Below are 19,296 nucleotides of genomic sequence, written 5' to 3' on the forward strand. Positions count from 1 at the left end.
GGCCCTGAACCCAAGAGCCATCCAGTCCAGCCTTCTGTTTCACTCACTTGGCTGGCTACCGTGAGACGGGAGGCTGGCCTAGGAGGGCCCTCGCTGGCCTGAGCCGGGAGGGCTGTTCGATTCTGACCAGGGAAGGCCTTGTGGGTGTTCAGTCACAGCTGGAAGAATCAAGACAGCTGTACGGTTTGGACACTAGCAGGCTCAGGGACGCTCCTCCGGCTGGGAACGCAGCAGGCAGGCCTCCTGACGCAAGGCGCAGGAAACAGAAGTGACAAGGTCCCAGGGTGCACATCAAAACCACGGTGGCTTCACGAGACGGGAGCACTGCTTCAGCGTCTCCAGGCCGGAGGGGGGGGGCAGACCACAACACAGATGGCCCACTCTCCCCCCACCCCCACCCCGCTGCAAGTGGGAAGTGAATTTGAGCAAGAAAAGGTCTCCACGGGGAAAGGCAGAGCAGCCTCTTCCAACTGCAGCTTCCTTCAGCTTTTAAGTTTTCAAAATATACACATTAGCTGGACTTCCACTTTGCCCCAAAGGACAGGGGAGGCAGCTGTGAATTCTGAACAGTTTGAAGGAATTGGAACACCCCTCTCTGTCCCCCTCGGGCCTAGGACTCCGGGTCATGCCTGGAAACCGGCTGTGCTCTTGCCCCTGCTGCTTTCCCGCGCCACTGACAGCGGCCACTGCGGGCTGAGCAATCTGTCATGTGGTTCCCTGCAGAGTCCAGGGGCATCTCAGGCGGAAAGGCCTCGCCTGCGGACACCTAGAGAGGGCTGGCAGGAACTGACTCCAGGGCGTGTCACCAGTCATCCGGTTCCCTCTTTCCCCTGATAAAAAAACACAGCTGCCTAAATCCCGACTGCTCCACTCTACCGATCCTCTTACCTGTTTGCTCCATTTTTTTTGTTGTTTTAGATTGCAGTTTTCGTTATAAAACAGAAGAGAGAAACGGAGGTGGCACCCAGGCAAAACAAAGAAGAAACAAACGGTGCAAAGGGAAATAATCTTTAATGAAGGAATAACCCCCATGCTTACTGAAATAATTAATATATATATATTCAGTAGATCATTTTAAAAAGTTGATAAAATACCGGACAATCATTCGACATTCGTTTCCTTTGGCACCCTCTGTTTCTTCGTCGTCGTCTTTTCAAAACAGAAAAGCCACAGACACCCTTTCTTAAAATCAGCAATTCCTGCAAGGCTTACAGGAGCACAGCTCCCTTCCTGCCTTCCCTAATGCACTAGGCAAAGCTCATTATTTCCCACCCTGCTTCCTTTTCCTCGTTCAATTCATGGGTGGCTTTCTCAGGGCCAAACGTTTTATTCCAACTGGGTGTTCATGCGGTCCCCACTGCACACCTGACCAGCATATAGAGGATGGAGCTGAGCTGTTCTCTCTTGCCCCAGAGGGACAGGCCAGAACCAACGGGATGAAATTAATGCAAATGAAATTCCATCTAAACATCCGGAAGAAGTTCCTGACAGTCAGAGCGGTTTCTCAGTGGAACAGGCTTCCTCGGGAGGTGGTGGGTTCTCCATCTGTGGAGATTTTTAAACAGAGGCTGGAGAGCCATCTGATGGAGAGGCCGATTCTGTGAAGGTTAAAGTGGGTGGCAGGTGACAGTAGACGAGAGATAGGGATGTGAGTGTCCTGCATAGTGCAGGGGGTTGGACTAGATGACCCAGGAGGTCCCTTCCAACTCTAGGATTCCCTGAGTGCCCCACACATCTGCAAAAACTGCAAGCCTTAAAATACCAATGCTCCCAACATACATTTATATATTACATAGATTCCGATTTTTATACCGCCCCTCACGACAACTGTCTTGGTGTAGTTTATTTATTTAATTGCTATCTCCCCCCCCCCCCCACGCTTCTTATAACAAGGACCCAACTTTCTATTCCAAAATGTATACGTTTGCTGGGCAAATGCTCCCCGTGACCCTTCTCTCCTTCTGCAGGGAAGAGCGAGGGACGTTTTGTGTCAAAAGCAGCCCTAGATGGATGGAGGGGGAGGAGTTCCTCGCAAGGACTCCCAAAGCACAGCCAGCCTCCGTCTCTAACCTTGGCTCACCCACGCGCAGCGGCATGCCTTTGGCGTCTCCTCCCTCCTTGACAGACAGCCAAGTCCCAGCCCAGGAACACAAAGGCCTGGCCCCGAGGAGCCGCTGGACAAAATACAGCAAGCATCTACCCAAGCATCACTCCGTGTCTCTTCCAACCGACTATGGTGATTAGCTCCGGCAGCTTCGCCGGGCCCCTTGCAGGCCGGGGTTCCTGCGCCCAGATGGCTGGCAGCTGAAAGCTCACCCGCCTGCCAAAGCCCTTGCTCCGAGCCCTTATTACGGAACGGCACTGCCGGGTGACTCCGGATCAAGTGCAAGGAGCCCGGCAGCTGCTTCCAGACCTCTCTGTGGGGGTGCCGGCCTCAGGGTTCCACCAGGCGGCGGGAGAATCACACAGCGTCCTCCGTCCATAAAGGGTCAAGCCACAGGTCCGTGTGGCCTCGTTCTGCCTCCGAGCCACGGGGGGGAAGAGAAAGAGTCCAACCGTTCAGAGTCGATGCTGAAGCGTTAACCCATCTGCACTCTCCTTAGAGCAGGCTAGTCAACCTGTGGTCCTCCAGATGTCCATGGACTACAATTCCCATGAGCCCCTGCCAGAAAATTCATGGGAATTGTAGCCCATGGACATCTGGAGGACCACAGGTTGACTACCCCTGCCTTAGAGGACTCCTTTAGTCGAGGAGAGCATTCTTCTGGCACCTTCAGGGGAACGCTCAACAGATGGGTGCCTCAGAGCCATCTCCGAATGACATCTCCCCCCCCCTCTTCTCTGGTTCTGCTCTCTAGGCCCCCTTGTAGTGGACAGAGACATTTTGGGGCGAACAGAATGAATTATTTATAAAAGGGAAAAGGACACAGGTAGAACCAAGAGGCCTCCATACGCCTGCTTCTTCCTTCCGCTGCGTGAACGCACGGTTTCAGTCCCCGGGGCTGTTCCAGGCCACGCTGAAGGCAATGGAGAAACTGGCGCCCAACGAGGAACTGCGGCTTCCTTGCTCTTGGATTTGCCAACGGCATCCCTTTTACCAGAACTGCGGCTGCCCCGTTGTCTCAGAGGGCCTGCCTCTGCCTTCCGTCAGCTGCCAAAGGGAGAAGCTCTCCTCTTACCCAAGCCGGGTTCTGCTGCCCAAGCCCTTGAGGCCCTCTGGGAACCAGCCAGGCCCAGCAGGTGAGGTGCAAGACGCCTGGCCCAGGAATGCCACCGCTCCTGAGCAGGAGGATGCCGAACTCCCCAGAGATGGCTCCCAGCCAGGCCCCGTTTTGGGGCACTGGAAGCTCAGGCGTGTCCTGCTTTGCTGACACTGAAGGCGAAGCGAGAGGCCTTCCGTGGGAACTGGAGCTTGCCCAGAGCTTCGGCTGCTGGATCATCGGCTCACCTGGCTGAGAGGAGCCCCAGGGTAGGTCTACAGGGCCGCTGATCGCCAGAGGAGACCAGCTCAAGCCAGGCTGATGCGGAATCCACTTCACCACTTGATTCTGCAGCAGCCACAATTCAGGGCACAGCGCAGTTGCCAAAAGGCCACCTGACCTGCGTCCAAATCCAGGAGCACCTTGGCGACCAACAAGAGTTCCAGGGAAGGAGCTGTTGGGGGACGAAGCTCCCTTGGATAGAGACGAGGACCCTGGAATCACACGTATTTGATGAAGGGAACTTCGACTCCCAAAAGCTCACCCCCCAAAAAGCTTGCTGGTCTCTAAGGTGCTCCTGGACTGGAATCTGGGCTCATCTGCCACAGACCAACATGGCTCAATCCTCTGAAAATAGACACCTGCGTTCCTCACTGCTCCAAAGGCATGAGAGAGCCAGAACCAAACCCAACAGGAGAACGGCCCGTGGCTCATCTTTCTCAAGCCCCTCCTGGGTTTACATCACTTCCTGTGGACTCACCGGTCATTGTCATCTGGCTCAATCCCCGCCACTTCCCACACTCGGCATGTGCGCCTGGGGTCCCACGCTTCAGACGGAGACAACCAAGAGGTCACTTACTTGTGGTTCCTTGGGCCGGGCCCTCCGCATCCACGCTGGCCCTGGGATCGGTGGCTGCTCCGTTCCCCGCAGCCGCGCTCTCCACGGCGCCTGGTGGGCGTGGAGCCGGCTCGGTGGCTGGTGGCTGGACAGCGGGGGTCTCAAGAGAAAACGTTGACGCCTAGGGAGAAAAGCCCAGAGGGGAAAGTTGTGAGTGCTCTTCCCGGGAATGGGAGAGGCCAGCTCTGCAGGCAGGTAGCCCTGGATGCCCCACTACAAACACACACACCTGCGGGCAGGAATTTCTTACTTTGTTTACAAGGTCAGCAGAAGGGCCCTCTGGATCAGACCGATAGTCCATCGAGTCCAGCATCAGTGGCCAACCCATTCTGCCAGGGCATAGAGGCCAAGACATAGAGGCCCCGGAGGAACCTAAAAAGAGCCCTGCTGGGTCGGACCAGGAGTCCCTCCAGTCCAGCCTCTAGTCTCACACTGAGGACAACCAGTTCCTCTGGAGGGCCAGCCACAGGGCAGAGAGGCCGAGGCCTTCCTAAGAACATCGGAAGAGCCCTGCTGGGTCAGACCAGGGGTCCATCCAGTCCAGCATCCTGACACAAACAGTGACCAACCAGTTCCTCCGGAAGGCCAACAGCAGGGCAGAGAGGATGAGGCCTTTATAAGAATCTAAAAATAGCCTTGCTAGGTCAGACCAATGGTCCATCCAGTCCAGCCTTCTGTTTCACACACTGGCCAAGCAGTTCCTCTGGACAGCCAACAACAGGGCACAGAGGCCAAAGCCTTCTCCTGATGTTGCCACCTGGCTCTGGGGTTTAGTGCTTCTGAATGTGGAGGTTCCCCTCAAGCCCCACTGATAGATCGATCCTCCATGACTCCATCTCATCCCCCTTTCTAGCCATCTATTTCTGTAGCCATGATAACATTCTCTGGGAGTGAATCCCGCATTCAATTCACTACCTGCGTAAAGTAATATTTCCTTTGCTCCATCCTGAACCTGCGGCCACCAAAAGCATCTTTCTTTCATTTTCACTGATGATTGAAGCCATTTCCCGGCTGCCGTGTGACCAAACTGAGGGTCCTGAAGGGGGTGAACCTCCCAACATGTCAAACGTTTTAAAACCGAAACAGTTCAAACAGGCACGATATTTTAAACAATTGAGGCACGTTAAGAGGATTTGGGTTTTTTGTTTTTTTGCAACAGGGGCAGGTGAAACAGCAGCAGGCACCATTGGTGCACCAGGGCTGTGACTCAACCGGCTCCCCACAAGACACGTTTCCAACGCAGCTGGGAAAGAGCTCTGAGCAAACTTGCCAAGAGCGCCTGGAGAACTTGACTTGGTCTACAGCGCAGGATCGTCCTGAGGGATGGAAGGTGCCGTTCCAGATGGAAGGTGCACGTTCTGTCCCCAGAGCCTCCCCTCCCACGTCCGAAGCCAGGGGGCCCCACCACCAGGGTTCGCAGCCAAGCAGCCAAGCAGCCAAGCCCTGCCCTGCAGGCCTCGCAGGATCAAAAGCAGCGTCTGTTGCAGCCGGAGGAATGGCAGGAACGGCAAACAGGTGCAGCGAGCTCCACCCAGTCCTCGTTTCACCTCTTTCCAAAGCCGGCTTGAGCCCCGCCTGGCTGAGTCCTTTCACTCTTCCCAGCATAAGCTTGGCTGTGTGGGTGCAAGCTGCCATTCGCCACGAGCACAGGAGGACTGCAGACTCCGAGCAGGCAGAACGCTGGAAATAGCTCCCTGCGTGATGCCTCCTGACTTGCAAACAGGAACTCTCTTTACCATCGTTAGTGAGACAGGCAGGAGCACTGACCTGTCCCTAGGGCAGGGGTAGTCAAACTGCGGCCCTCCAGATGTCCATGAACTACAATTCCCAGAAGCCCCTGCCAGCATTCGCTGGCAGGGGCTCCTGGGAATTGTAGTTCATGGACATCTGGAGGGCCGCAGTTTGACTACCCCTGCCCTAGGGCAAGGGTGGACAAACTGTGACTCTCCAGATGTACATGAACTACAATTCCCATGAGTCCTCAAGCATCTCTCTCCATCCAGCTGTTTAGGTTAGAACAGGAACCTTCTCTTTACCTCTAACTATGTAGAATTAAGTTCTCTAATAAGTTACTATATTAGTTAAGTGCCACCTTGGAGAATGTGCTTTTCTTTGTTGTTTTCTCACTGCATGCACCCAGCCGGCTGCGCTTACCAGCCATACCAGGCCCTCTGCTAACTTTCAGGACATCACGACTTTCCCACAAGTCTACCCGCATTTAATGCCCCTCACAGAATAGCTTCCTGGTGGTCGGCTTCATATTTAAAAGACAAATTGTACAGCTGTAACAATGGCGCCCGGAAGTCGGCTAACATCTGGGAATCCGTTACCTGGTTAACATTTCTACTGGCCAAAGGGATGGGTGGGACTGACCCATCGGCCCGGGTCATGCACAGTAGGTATCACTGGCCCCATTTGTCTGACAATTCCTCTCCTCCCAGCCAACACATTCCACCGAGAAAGCCAGGAGGGAACTGAGAGCAGCCAGGCGACCGCCCCTTATGCCTGAGACGCTGTGAAACCATTTGGGAGCAAGGTGAAGGCACCAATGAACAAGCGTGCCCACCACCTTATAGTTGCAGAATGGGGTCGGTGCAGAATTTTCAAGATGGCAGAGCCAACCACAGATGCCTTGTGGCAGAGAGGCCATGAGGACTCTTTCCCCAAAAGCCTTAGCCCCAGCACCTTTTGGTTAAGAAGCTGCCCACTGTTCCAGCCACAGCATGGTCTTAGGAAGCGCCCGTGTGAAGGTTTTTTATAGGGATTGTCAGCCCATCTAGCTTGGCGCTGTCTGCTCTGCCTGGGAACAGTTCTCCAGAGACCGAATTTACAGAGGACCAGAAAAAGCAACACCAGCAAATTGTTATTTATCGTATGGCTGAGTTTCATGGATGCTGTACGCCAGGGGTAGTAAAACTGCGGCCCTCCAGATGTCCATGGACCACAATTCCCAGAAGCCCCTGCCAGCGAATGCTGGCAGGGGCTTCTGGGAATTGTAGTCCATGGACATCTGAAGGGCCGCAGTTTTACTACCCCTGCTTTAGGCTGATCTTGCATTGAGCAGAGAGGTGGACTAGATGGCCTCTACAGGACCCCTCCATGGTTCCAAGATTCTACGCACAGAAGCATATAATAATAGAAAATATGTAGCCAAGTCAATAAAACAGCGATGCAAATTGACCGGGGAATCCACCTAAATATTAATAGTCTTCAGTCCACTCAGTCGCAGCTGCGTAGAGTACAAAGAGCTCTGTCTCATCTCCCTGGAAAGCAGGACACTCACGTTCCTGTGACAGATGGAAAGCAGTTTGTCCAGCTGCACCTCAATCGCATTCGGGACCTGGTATTGTGCCCCACTGAAACAGCACAACTGCCCAAGCCTGTTCCAGCAAATCCCGAGAGGAGACTTGTGCAATCGGAGCCACACAGGCCGGAGCTGGGACACTCCCCCCCCCCCACACACACACACAAACACACACAGCCTCCCTCCCTCTGATTTATGAGCGGCAAGCTAGGGTGGCCTTACAGAAAGGAATTTTATGATAATCCAATTTTTTTTAAGGATTAATCCTCTAAAACTGGGGCAACTAAGTAAGACGAATGGCATGCAGACTCAGCCGCAGAGCTCTTGGGTTCAGTGAGGGACGCCGGAGCACAGAGCGTAAATCCACCATTCCTTTCCTGGAACGGTTTGATTTATGGGGTCCAGACGATAACGACCGGCACAAACCACCAATGCTTGGCAAGTCCTGCCAGCCTGATCCCCAGCAGCCACCACTTCCACCCAGCTGTCTGGACAGGTCAAGGGACCAGGGATGCCGGCCCTTGGTCAGAGGCCGAGAGCTCCCAAGAGGGCAGGGGACCCTGACGATTCTGCCCCCCTCGCTTGCAGTTCTCTTGCACAGTGATGAATGGAAAGGGACTCTTCCCAAATGATAGGGCTGATTACTGCCTGTCCCCAAAGGAGGGGAGGGGAAGGCACAATGCAGCAAGGCCTGCTGGTGGGAGTCCCTCCCCCACGAAACCACACAAGGCAGCCGGCTGTGAGACTGGCAGCCCTTTGGCGCTCTGGGCAAGGACTGTACATTTGGCTTCCTAGAGGTCCCAGCAGCGACCAGCTCACGAAAACTCTGAATCAGGGTACCCGTTGGGGTTTCTGGTGGACCCATGGATACCATCACCCAAGCTTGGTGTTGTGGTTGTGGTTAGGAATGGCATTTGATTCCCTGCTCCACATGCAGCCAGCTGGGTGACCTTTGGGCTAGTCACAGTCCTGTTAGTGCTGTTCTCACAGAGCTCTCTCAGGCCCACCTGCCTCGCAGGGTGTCAGTTGTTGGGAGAGGAAGGCAAGGCGATTGTAAGCCGCCTTGAGACTCCTTCGTGCAGTGAAAAGTGGGGTATAAAAGCCAACTGTTCCGCTGCTGCTGCTGCTCACATGCCCTGCACCCCCCATGCTCTGTGCCTCACCCACTGCCTCGTGCCACTGGGGGAAAGCCTGCAGGCTGCTGTGGGGATGGACTGCAGCAGGACTTGTGAGCAAGGAAGGGAGGGCTGCACTTGCCTGTGGGAGTCCAGCCGGTGGGCAGGAGGGAGGGAGAAATGGAGGGCCCCAGACCTGGAACCGGCCCTGTCACTCCTCCCGAGAGGACAGGTACAGTGGGGACAGCCAATGGGTGACACTTGAGGTTCCAGTTCCCACCCTTGCCCACAGAGTTAGCTGCAGGGAACTGGACTTTTCTGGCCACCTGGATAGCCTGGTTTGAGGCCTGAACGCCCTGTTAAAAAAGTCAAAACTTCCCTTCTTCCATCTCTGGTTTCGTTCCCTTAAAGTCACATTTTAAAAATCAGGTTTCTAGTCCTCATCCAACATCATCAGGAATCGCCCACACATTCCTAGGAGGAGTAATGTTTGCTCCAGCTGCCCTCCCCGCAGGCTGAGCAGGGACAGAACAAAGGGGAAGAAGGAGGCACATGCGGATAGGCAGTTCCTTTGCATAACCTCTGCCTGGCCTGAGAATCAGCTCTCCTAGCTGCCTGATCTCCCCACGTCCGGCTTGCCGCTGGCTGGCATCTCCGCGCAAGAACAGCTTTGCCCACGGGAGCTTTGGGGAGGCCATTTGAAGAATGAGGCAATTTCAGGTCTGCTGGTGTGGGACACCACGCGGATCTGGAGCAGAGGACAGTCCTGTCCAGCGGGGAAGGGACTTCGGGCCCCTGGCCAGGAAAGCAGAGGCTGGGCTCTGCCCTGGGGAGATTTCTCACTTGCTGACACTACAGCGTGGGGCAGGTGTGCAACTAGGTAGTTAGCAATTGAGCTATCAGGCTCCACATGGGTGGCCCGCTTGCTGTGGGCAACCACAATGAGCCACCAGAGAGAAGCGCACTTTGTCATATAGGGGTGTGATGCACTGGGTGGCAGCAACACAGGGAGACGGAGGAAAGCCAGCGTGGTGTCGTGGTTAAGAGCGGTGGCTTATAATCTGGCGAGCCAAGTTTGATTCCCCACTCTTCCTTGTCATGCAGCCAGCTGGGTGACCATGGGCTAGGCACAGTCCTCTCAGAGCTGTTCTCACAGAACAGTTCTGTCAGAGCTCTCTCTGCCCCCCCCCCTCCCTCACAGGGTGTCTGTTGTGTGAAGAGGAAGGGAAGGCATTGAAACTCCTTTGGGTAGTGAAAAGTGGGGTATAAAAACCAAATCTCCTTCTCGGAGGCCTGTGGACAGATGAGAATGGGGGCAAGGATCGAATCCCGCCTCAGCCTTGGGTAAATAGCCTCCCACCAAGGACCATCCCAGCACAAGCTCAGGGAGAGAACCCTTGTTCCATCTAGCCAGCGTGAGACCCAGCATGGTGTAGTGGTTACAGCGCGGCAGCCTCGAATCTGGAGAACTGGATTTAATTCCCCACTCCTCCATGTGCAGCTAGCCGGGTGACCTTGGACTAGTCACAGTTCTCTTAGAGCTATTATTTAAGAGCAGTTCTCTTGGGGATCTCTCAGCACCACCTATCCCACAGGGTGTCTGTTATGGGGAAAGGAAAGGTGCTTGTAAACTGCCTTGGGATTCCTTTGGGTACTGAAAAGTGGGACATAAAAAACTCCAGCCCCTCCCTGGATAAATGACAAAGGACCTTTGTTCAGATTGTAGACTCTTTGGGGCAGAGGCCTGCTCAGTCCTCTTCTGCTCTGCAGAGACTGTAGCTACATGCAATGAACCCCTGTGGAGCTGCTTCATGCTGAATCCATCAAGGTCAGCACAATTGTGTACTCAGGCTGGCAGCGGCTCCTGAGGCAGAGGCCTTTCCCACCCCCTCGTGCCTTTACCTGGAGACTGAGCCCCGGCCCCTCTCCAACCGTCATAACAAAAGTCCCCCGCAGAGGACACGGCTACCTCAGCGGCTGCAGCTGTGCTTACAAAAGACAGCTTATGCTATTCCATCCCACGGCGGCCAAGGGACATAACCGTGTGTGGATGGAGTCAGGCTTGACATGCAGCAGGCTGGGTGGAACATGCGCCCTTTGTTCTTGCGGTTTCCTTCTGCACACTGTGCCTGCCGGGGGCGGGGGGGGGGGAGGAGGGATGTACACAACAAGCTCCGTGCAAACACTTCTCTCTTCGTGTCGTGCTGCCACCATTACGATGGGCCCTTTGTGGGTCCGGGCAGCCTGGCACGGCTGTGGGGGAAGAAGCGGACGATTCTGCTCTGCAAAGGGCAAAGATGAACAGTGTGGGGCTGTCATCTCCCCGGTGAAAAGTTCAGGGCAACCTTTAGGAAGACCGTTCCTTCTGGAGGAGAGCACAGCGGAGACGGGGCCGAGCGGACAGCACCAGAGGGCACCGGAGCAAGCACCTGCTTCTGCAACGCGGGGCCCAAATCAGCATCAGAACCCATAAATACATAAACTCTCTCCCAAATTCCCTTGAACTTGGAAGACCCTTGTGGCCGTGCTGGCATCACCCAGAAGCGATATCTGTACACATCGGCACGGGGAGGGGTGACACTCTGGTTTGGGAGCAGAACTCTATGGCAGGGGTAGTCAAACTGCGGCCCTCCAGATGTCCGTGGACTACAATTCCCAGGAGCCCCCTGCCAGCGAATGCTGGCAGGGGGCTCCTGGGAATTGTAGTCCACGGACATCTGGAGGGCCGCAGTTTGACTACCCCTGCTCTATGGCATGAAACAAATTCTATGGTTTGAGACCAATTCTGTTCTTCCACCCCATCACAACATGCTTCCCGAAAGTGCCCCCATCGCCCCGCAGGCTGGGCAGCTGAACAGGCAAGCCCCAAGAGAGGCTTCACAGAGACTTGTGGGGCCACATTCCACCCACTGGCCCATAACCTCCCCAAACAGCCCCTGCACGGGACTCTTCTGTGCAACAAAGGCCTACCAATTCCCGGGGCTCTCTTGGCGAGCTGCAGCTGGCGGTGGGTGGGTGGGTGGGTGGGTGCGGGAGAGGGAGGTTAATTGCCAAGGGGGATCTGGGGACACTCCGGAGAAGAGGGGCTGAAGTACAGGCAACTATTGTTAGTTATTAGCACTGCTGACCTGCTAAATGGATGCGGCGCGAGGCGACAGGCAATCAGTCGGCAGTTAAATGTGTATTAGACTCGGGACTAGGATTAATTAAACGCTGAGGTTTCTGGAGTTCAGGCCGGCAGGACTCAGGCGGCAGAGCCCAGCGGGAAGAGACGGGAGGCGATGGCGGGACAGATACCTGGAAGGAAGACCCTCGTGGGGCCAGGTCGCTCAAGGGCCCCATGCTTGGAGCCAGGGAGGCCAGGTGTGTGAACACAGTCACCACACCCCACACCAGGGGTCACCGCCCTGGTATCCTTGGAGGTCACCCTTCCAAGCGGCCGGCTTAGCCGTCCAGATGGCATCAGGCTTGCCTGGGCCGTCCAGGGCGGGTCTCCGGTGGTGACGCTCCTCGCAAGGCGCAAAGCCACTTCTCTGCTCCCACCCCCAGCCAGAGTGTTGGAAAACACAGGACAGATTTTTTTGCACCTCGGCTAATCAGACCTGTTTGAGCAAGTCTGTACGCCAAGGACTTTCCGCCTGCCGTTCCCCGCCTCTTGGGAAGAGGAAACCAGGAAAGTGCTGCTGGGCTTATTCCGTTCTTCCACCCCATCACAACATGCAAATTGCTCCGCGCGGCCGGGAGAGCTCTCGGCTGGAGCTGCATTTAATGCAGTGCGGAATCGGTAATTGCTCCTGATCTGAAGACATCATGTTTTCTGGCTGCATCCGCCAGGGTAGGCCAGCGGGGACTCCGGGGGAGGCAGTGGCTGATGAGAAGCGATGGCAGAGGAAGCCAGCGGAAAGCAAGCACTTCCGACTACCCGGCGCTGTTATTATGGGCTGCTGCCTGCCAGTCACGGAGGGGTCGTCTGCTGGCTGAGCCCCCGGTGATTCCGCAGAATATTCATGGGAAACACAAGGGCCGGGAAAGGGAACAGAAATAAAAGCCGTGGGTGCAAAGAGAAGGATGGGAAAGTGGTCACCTTGGGAGAGAGCAGCTTCTGCCACGCCAGACCATTTGCTCGGCACCCAGGGGCAGAGTCTGCCCAAGCAACCAGGGCACCAGCAGTGTGGCAGGGGCCAGCTGTGCAGAAATCAGCCGCAGGTCTGGCTGACAGGCCTCGGCTTCTAGTCTCCGCCCAAGGACGCAGGCCTCGTCTCTCCCTCCCCCTCCAATTGTGTTTGCCAGCACACAAACATCATCTCCGGCAGAGTGGCATTTATTGTGGCACCCGGGCAGGAATGAGTGCCTTGCTTGCCCTGCGCCGTATAATCAGTGCCATGCCTACCACGGAGATATGAGGGTAAGTCAAGAAGCATTGCTGTTAGAGTTCCAGTTCATACGTGCACGGGATTATTCCAAACAAAAGGTGTTCCACGATCCGTGGATGGCTACAGACAACTTCTTTCAGTAACACACTTGTCTTAGTCTCGTTCCCAAAACTCCCAAGAAATATTGAAAAGGAACACAATTTAGTCCCTTGAGGATGGCAAAACTGTCATTTTGACACAACGTAAATCGAAGCACACGGATTTCTTCCGGAAAGGTTTGGGGAGACGGAAACGGCCCCTTCAGAAGGGTGCGGATCGAGAGGGAGGATCTGTTGAGAAACAATGGCTTCGCGTTTTGAGATCTTTGTTTAACAGAGATTTCTTTTGCCTTAACCTCCCATTGAGACAATCGATTGTACCATGTGGGGAGCTCCCCCTCCCCGGCGGTCTTCAAGCAGCGGCTGGACAGATCCTTCTCCTGGAGGCTTCAGGCTGATCCTGCCTTGAGCAGGGGGTGGGACTAGATGGCCTCTGTGGGCCCTTCCCACTCTATTCTATAAATCTTGCAGGGTGATTCTGGCCCAGTTACTCCGTCTCAGATTAACCTCCCTCCGAGTGCTGCTGTGAGAAGGAAATGGAGGGGGGGGGGGAAGGAGCTAAACCACTCTGGGCCCCCACTGAAGAGAAAAGTGGGGTATAAACAAGGTAAGAAAGGACCTGCCCCAGGGAAAGGGGTGGAGTTTCCTCAGGAGGACCATTCCATTCAGTGGGGGCCACTTTGGGTTAACATACCACTTGGTTTGGGGTTTTCTATGTCTTGGGGGAGGGCAGAGGTCTTAGCGAAGCCGCAGTCAAAAGTTAAGTGCTTCCATTACAATGCAAAGGGGATAGGCTTCCAGAGGACCCCCCCCCCCACTCATTCTGGGACGGAACCAGGCCAAGGAGGCACTGAGTTCGAACTGTGCCAAGCTCACGCACATGCTCCCACACAAGGGACAAAAGACGATGCTAAGCAATTGGGGACAAGCCATTTCTGCATCACCCTTCTCCATTTGTGCTGTTCAGAGAACACAACAGCAAGGTGGGGAAGAAAGGGTGTGGGGCTCCTCCTTGCTTTCCCTCTCCTAGTACCCTCCACCCCCCCCCATGCCCTCCTTCCTATCTGTCATACAATCATCCCCGTTACACAGATCAGGAATAATTGATGCAAAGGAGCCATCTGTTTGCAAATGCGAAATATCTGCTCAATTAAGAGGGATCTGTCCGGCCAGATAAAGTGTCTCCCGATCCCCTCCTGGAGAAGAAGTGCTTCCCCCACCTGGACGGTGTCCTCAAAGTCTCACAACTAATTAGAGGCCAGCCGGGTGATTGGGTTGCAAACTTGTTATCTGCTACCCCTTGGCAATTTTGCAGAGAAGTCACTGTATGGTGGGGGTGGGGGGGGGTGTCTTCTGCCAGTGTACAAGGTAAGGAGGAGGAAGAAGGAAAGTAGACATTCAAACCCCCCACCCCCCACTTGCCACAATTCTGTGTGTCTCTGTGTGTGCATTGCCTCCAGTTGCTTCCGTCTGACTTACGGCGATCCTATGACAGTCAGAGCGGTTTCTCAGTGGAACAGGCTTCCTCGGGAGGTGGTGGGTTCTCCATCTTTGGAGATTTTTAAACAAAGGCTGGAGAGCCATCCGACGGAGAGGCTAATTCTGTGAAGGCTCAAGGGGGTGGCAGGTGACAGTGGGTGAGCGAGAGGGTTGGGAGTGTCCTGCATAGTGCAGCGGGTTGGACTAGATGACCCAGGAGGGCCCTTCCAACTCTATGATTCTAGGATTCTATGAAGGAATGACCTCCTCCAAAACCACAATTAGGGTGCCATCTGAAGAGACACTTTTCGCCAACTCCGCCACACCTGGGAATAGGGTCACCAACCTCTGGGGAGGGCCCGGAGTTCCCCTGGAATCGGAACTCATCTCCAGTTTATAGAGATCAGATCCCCTGGAGGACGTGGCAGCAATCGAGGGCAGATTCTCAGGGCTTCTAGGTGAGATTCCTCCCAAACTCCACCCCTCTAAGGGCACCGCCCCCAAAGCTTCAGGTCAGCCTTCCTGCCCAGAGAAATTTGGTCTCTTCTCCATGGCGGAGAATTCCAGGCTGGGATCTGCCTTCAGGATCCGCCAAGGTCGCTCCCTTGGAAAGTATCCTGTCCCCTTTCCTCGCCAGCCCCTGCGTCAAAGAGATTAACATTTTTGAGAAGGCGTATCTGGCCCTGTTATCAGCAGGGCGAGACTGAGCCCGGAGCCAGCCTGGTTGCTTTATCAAGTCCTGATCCCCAAAGTATGTTGGTCAACTCAGGGTTGGCTGACCTATCCACATTTCCCTGTCCCTGGCAGCAGCCCAGCAGGGAAAAGGGCAGACTTCTCGCCAGGGTGACTACAGAGATTGCACGTGGTTTTATTATCCACACACACCCTGAGCAGTGGAGCCAGAGAAGTCATCGGGGAAAAGAGGGGTAAACGGGGGCCCCTGCAAAATCTAGGACAAACTCTCGGCCCAGGGGCACCTTTAAGACCAATTCTGGGTCTCCTCTGGAGGATACGCCCTCTTCAGAGGGAGAGGAGAGGGGAAGGGTTTGGAAGCCGCTTTGAGACTCAAGAGGGGTGTGAAAAAACACAGTTCTTCTTCTTTGATGCAATTCTCCCACGAGCTACAATTATGTTGGTACAGATTCCCTCCTCCAATCATTTTGCCCTTAGGCATGGCCTGACCCTTTTAATACAGATGCAAGCTCCTGCACAACAGCCCTGCCCCGGATGGCCTGGGCCAGCCCCACCTCCTCAGATCCCAGCTGCTCAGCAGGGGCAGTGCTGGCGAGGATTGGAATGGGAGGCCCCTGAAGAAGCCCAGGTTTGCTACGTGGAGGCGGGCAATGCTTGCCTGCTTCTGTTCATCCCCGGCCCTGACCTAGACAGGACGGGACAGAGAGCCGATACCATCCGATCCCTCTACGCGGACTGCCCTGTTAAGGAGGAACGTGTCCCAGAGCACGGTCCTTCGAATCCTGCTGTGCATTCATTCATCTGGATGCAAACACACACACAATGAAGAAGAAGAAGAGTTGGTTCTTATATGCTGCTTTGAAACATGCCCTTGGAGAGGAAGAGCCCGGGAAAAGCTGGGCTCCCCAGCCATGAGGCAGGACTCAGCCAGTCTGGCCTGCTTCCTGGTAGCCACACTCAAACCTCTTGTGCGCGCTCTCTCCTGCGTGCGGGCCCGGCCAGGTGCCCTCAGCCTGCAAAAGGACTCTGGGGTCTGTTGCTCACCCTTGGCCAGGGAAGCCCCTGAGATCTCTGGGCCCTTCTCCTCACCCCCCCTCCCTCCATGCCCCTTATCGGCCGTGTCTTTCTGGCATGCCCATCATGCACCTCGTGTTCTGGCTCCTCGGCTCCTGCACCCTCCTCTCTGCACCTCCCTGGAAGTTTGGGAGAGCCAGCCTCCAGATGGGACCTGGGGATCCCCTGGGATTACAAGAAGGCTGCTTGGTGGGGAAAGGCTGTGTTCAAGGCCTCTCAGCAAACCTGCATGGGATGCATTTCCAACCGAACTGTGAGCGGATCCATTTTTGCACAGGGGCCCTGAGCCCTTCCACCTTCAGGAAATCTTCCAGATTGACGGGTCGGTTGTTGTTTTCACCTTGCTCCTCCCATGTGCGGCCTTGCCTCCCCGCCCCCTCAGGGCTTCTCTGACGCCCTCCCCCCCCCCTTTGCCTGTTAAAAGCTAATCAATCAGCTTGCCAAGGTCCATGAAGGCCCAGAGCAGTGAAGGGGAAACCGGCAGACCTGTGCCAAGGGCTTGCCTCTGCCTGTGGGAAGGTGTTCTTGGATGGCCGGACCAGGAGGGGGGTGGCCAGGGCGTTCTGCCCGTGTAGCCAGGAGTGCAGCTGCCAGCCCTCTGGGGCCACTAGCCATGCCCCCCCCTCCACAACAAGGACCTGAGAGGAAGAAACAGACGCCACGGGGGGAGGGGGGGGCACACATCCATGTACCTTGCTGGGAAACCTTGAAGGACTTTCAAGGCAAGAACAAACAGGTGAGATTTGCTGTTACCTGTCTCTAAGCAGCAACTGCGGACTTCCTTGGAGGTCTGCCCCCCCCCCAAGTACTCCACAGGGCCCCGCCTGCTCAGCTTCTGAGATCTTGCTGCAGTGGCTGCGACTTCAGCAAGGGAACCTCTGTCTGAGCCCTCAAAGCGCACCAGGGTGGATGCATCTGTCGCACCTGAATCCTGATCTAGGCATCCAGCCGGTAAACTATGCCACTTCTGAAAACCAGGGCTGGATAACATTTTCCAGTGCTCCCCTATGCTATTTACAAAAAAAGGTTTTCCCCACAATTAAGCTTGCTCCCTGTTAGGCTAGATCTCCCCTTGCAGGGAAGGGTAGCTGCTGCTTCTTTTACACAGGGGATATTCCAAAACGGAGTTTTGCAGTCTGAAATGGTCCAGCCCAGCCTGGAGTCTTAAAGGTAACACTGGGCTCCAACTTCGTAGTTTTGTCCCAGACCAACACAGCAACCCACATGCCACCCACCCACGTGAAGAAGCCGCTCAAGGACTGGACCCAGGGAGCACACAGTGGGCATGCTCAGAAGCACGCCTCGCAGGGTCCCAGCTGCTGTGATTTGGAGCCCCCTCCTGCCCTGAATGGAAACTGCAGGCCCGGGTATTCTGGGCAGCCGCAGCCCTCCCAGCGGGGCTCTTCCCCAAGGCTGATCTGTGCAAGTGAGCCAAGCCACACATGGAAGCAGCCCAAGGAAGAAGGACAGGAAGCAAACCCTCTGATCTGCAAGTAGAGCGGGCAGCCGCTGATCCGGCCCTGACGGAGCCAAAACAGTTCTGCAGGGCCTGCAAAAAGGAGCTCTTCCGCCAGCCATTCGGTTGAGACCAGGCTTAACCAACAACGTCTGAAGGGCCCCTGCCCCCTCCCTCCCTCCCAGAAATCCATCAGTGCACTCTGGACCTCAGTGCACTGTTGCACTGTTGCATTGTTTGCACTGTTGCAATTATCAGTTATTAGTATTATTGTTATGATTATTTATATGTTATGGATTGTTTCATGTATTGTTTATATATTTTATGTAAACGGCCCTGAGCCTCTGGGGAGGGCAGTGAATGAATGAATGAATGAATGAATGAATGAATGAATGAATGAATGAATGAATGAATGAATGAATGAATGAATGAATGTGCAGAGCGCATCCTCCAAGCCGCCGCAAGGAGCTGAACTCTCCATCCCAAGGAAAGGCGGGACAACTAAACCCCAGTTCCCCTGAATGACAACTGACACCACAGCAAACAGGAATCCTGAATTTAATGGAATCTGAACCCAGGGCCAGCAAGCTTGCAAGTGAACAAGGTCTAATTCCAGAGGCACAACCAGCCTGCACCCCACCTTTCCATCTCCCCACCCCCTGCCCCGCAATCCAATTCCCTTGAGAACGTTTATCCAGGCAGGGAGCATGCATAAGCAAATACATAAAGTTTGCATAATACATTTTGGCTTGAAATTTGCATTATCTTGATGGGGCATAGACAGCAAACCGGCCCTCCTGGTTTGCCATTTCTTGTGTGTTTGGGGGAGGGGGGGATTACCAGGGGTTATCTACATATGCAAATACATTCAAATATAGTACCTGCTCCCTAAAGCTAAGCCAGGAAGGAAGGGGAGAGGACCTCTGGGCAGGAGGGGGGGTGGGAATAATCCTTCCCTAGCACAGGCCTGTTGCTAGCCGCAAGCTGTCCCTCCTGGGCATCATATCGTCCCCCTGCTGACCTCCTCCCACCAAGCGCAGGGCGAGAGTCGAGAAGCCGCTTGAACATTTCAAGAGGCACATTCCCATCTGTGGCGACAAAGAGATGGCCCCTCCCCAGCGCCCACGGCCTTTGTCGGCGAAGCTGCCAAGACCCTCGGCTCATGCTGGGGCTTTCTCTGCATGCATTGCCACCCCCCCTCCCCTGTTGCAATTATGGGAGACGCTGCTCTGTTCTCACTTGTTACACCAGAAGCTTTGCAGGGCTCCGAGCTCCAGGGAGCGCTGCCTCCCCGTTTACAGCAGAGACGGCGACTAATAAATAAGCTGCTTTGGGCATAAGAACTGTGGCCAGTGGCCCCTCCAGCCCGACACGCTGTACCACACAGTGGCCAAAGCCCAGGGGCCATCGGGAGGTCCACCAACCGGGCCAGAACTCCAGGAGCCCTCCCACTGTGGACCCCCAAGCACCACTGGTTAACTTTTAATCTGCACAGCCAACCAGAAGCAGAGCAAAAGCCCCACCCACTTTCTAAAGCTCTAAGTGGGTGCCACGAGAAGGCCCCAAGGCCCCGTGTTAGGGTCCCTTGCTTTAGCCACTGGCTTTA

General features: G+C 55.1%; 1 protein-coding gene across 3 annotated transcripts in view; it reads right to left on the minus strand.

Annotated features, from left to right (window-relative positions):
• GSE1 (Gse1 coiled-coil protein) overlaps positions 1 to 19,296 on the minus strand; it is a 262,796-nt gene that overhangs the window by 188,978 nt on the left and 54,522 nt on the right. For all 3 annotated transcript variants that reach the window (XM_077309973.1, XM_077309972.1, XM_077309979.1), the window contains exon 2: positions 4,060 to 4,219. In XM_077309973.1, coding sequence (XP_077166088.1) covers positions 4,060 to 4,219 — 160 coding nt within the window. The remainder of the gene's footprint in view (positions 1 to 4,059; positions 4,220 to 19,296) is intronic.

This window comes from Paroedura picta, chromosome 14, assembly GCF_049243985.1.
Source record: "Paroedura picta isolate Pp20150507F chromosome 14, Ppicta_v3.0, whole genome shotgun sequence".
NCBI lineage: Eukaryota > Metazoa > Chordata > Lepidosauria > Squamata > Gekkonidae > Paroedura > Paroedura picta.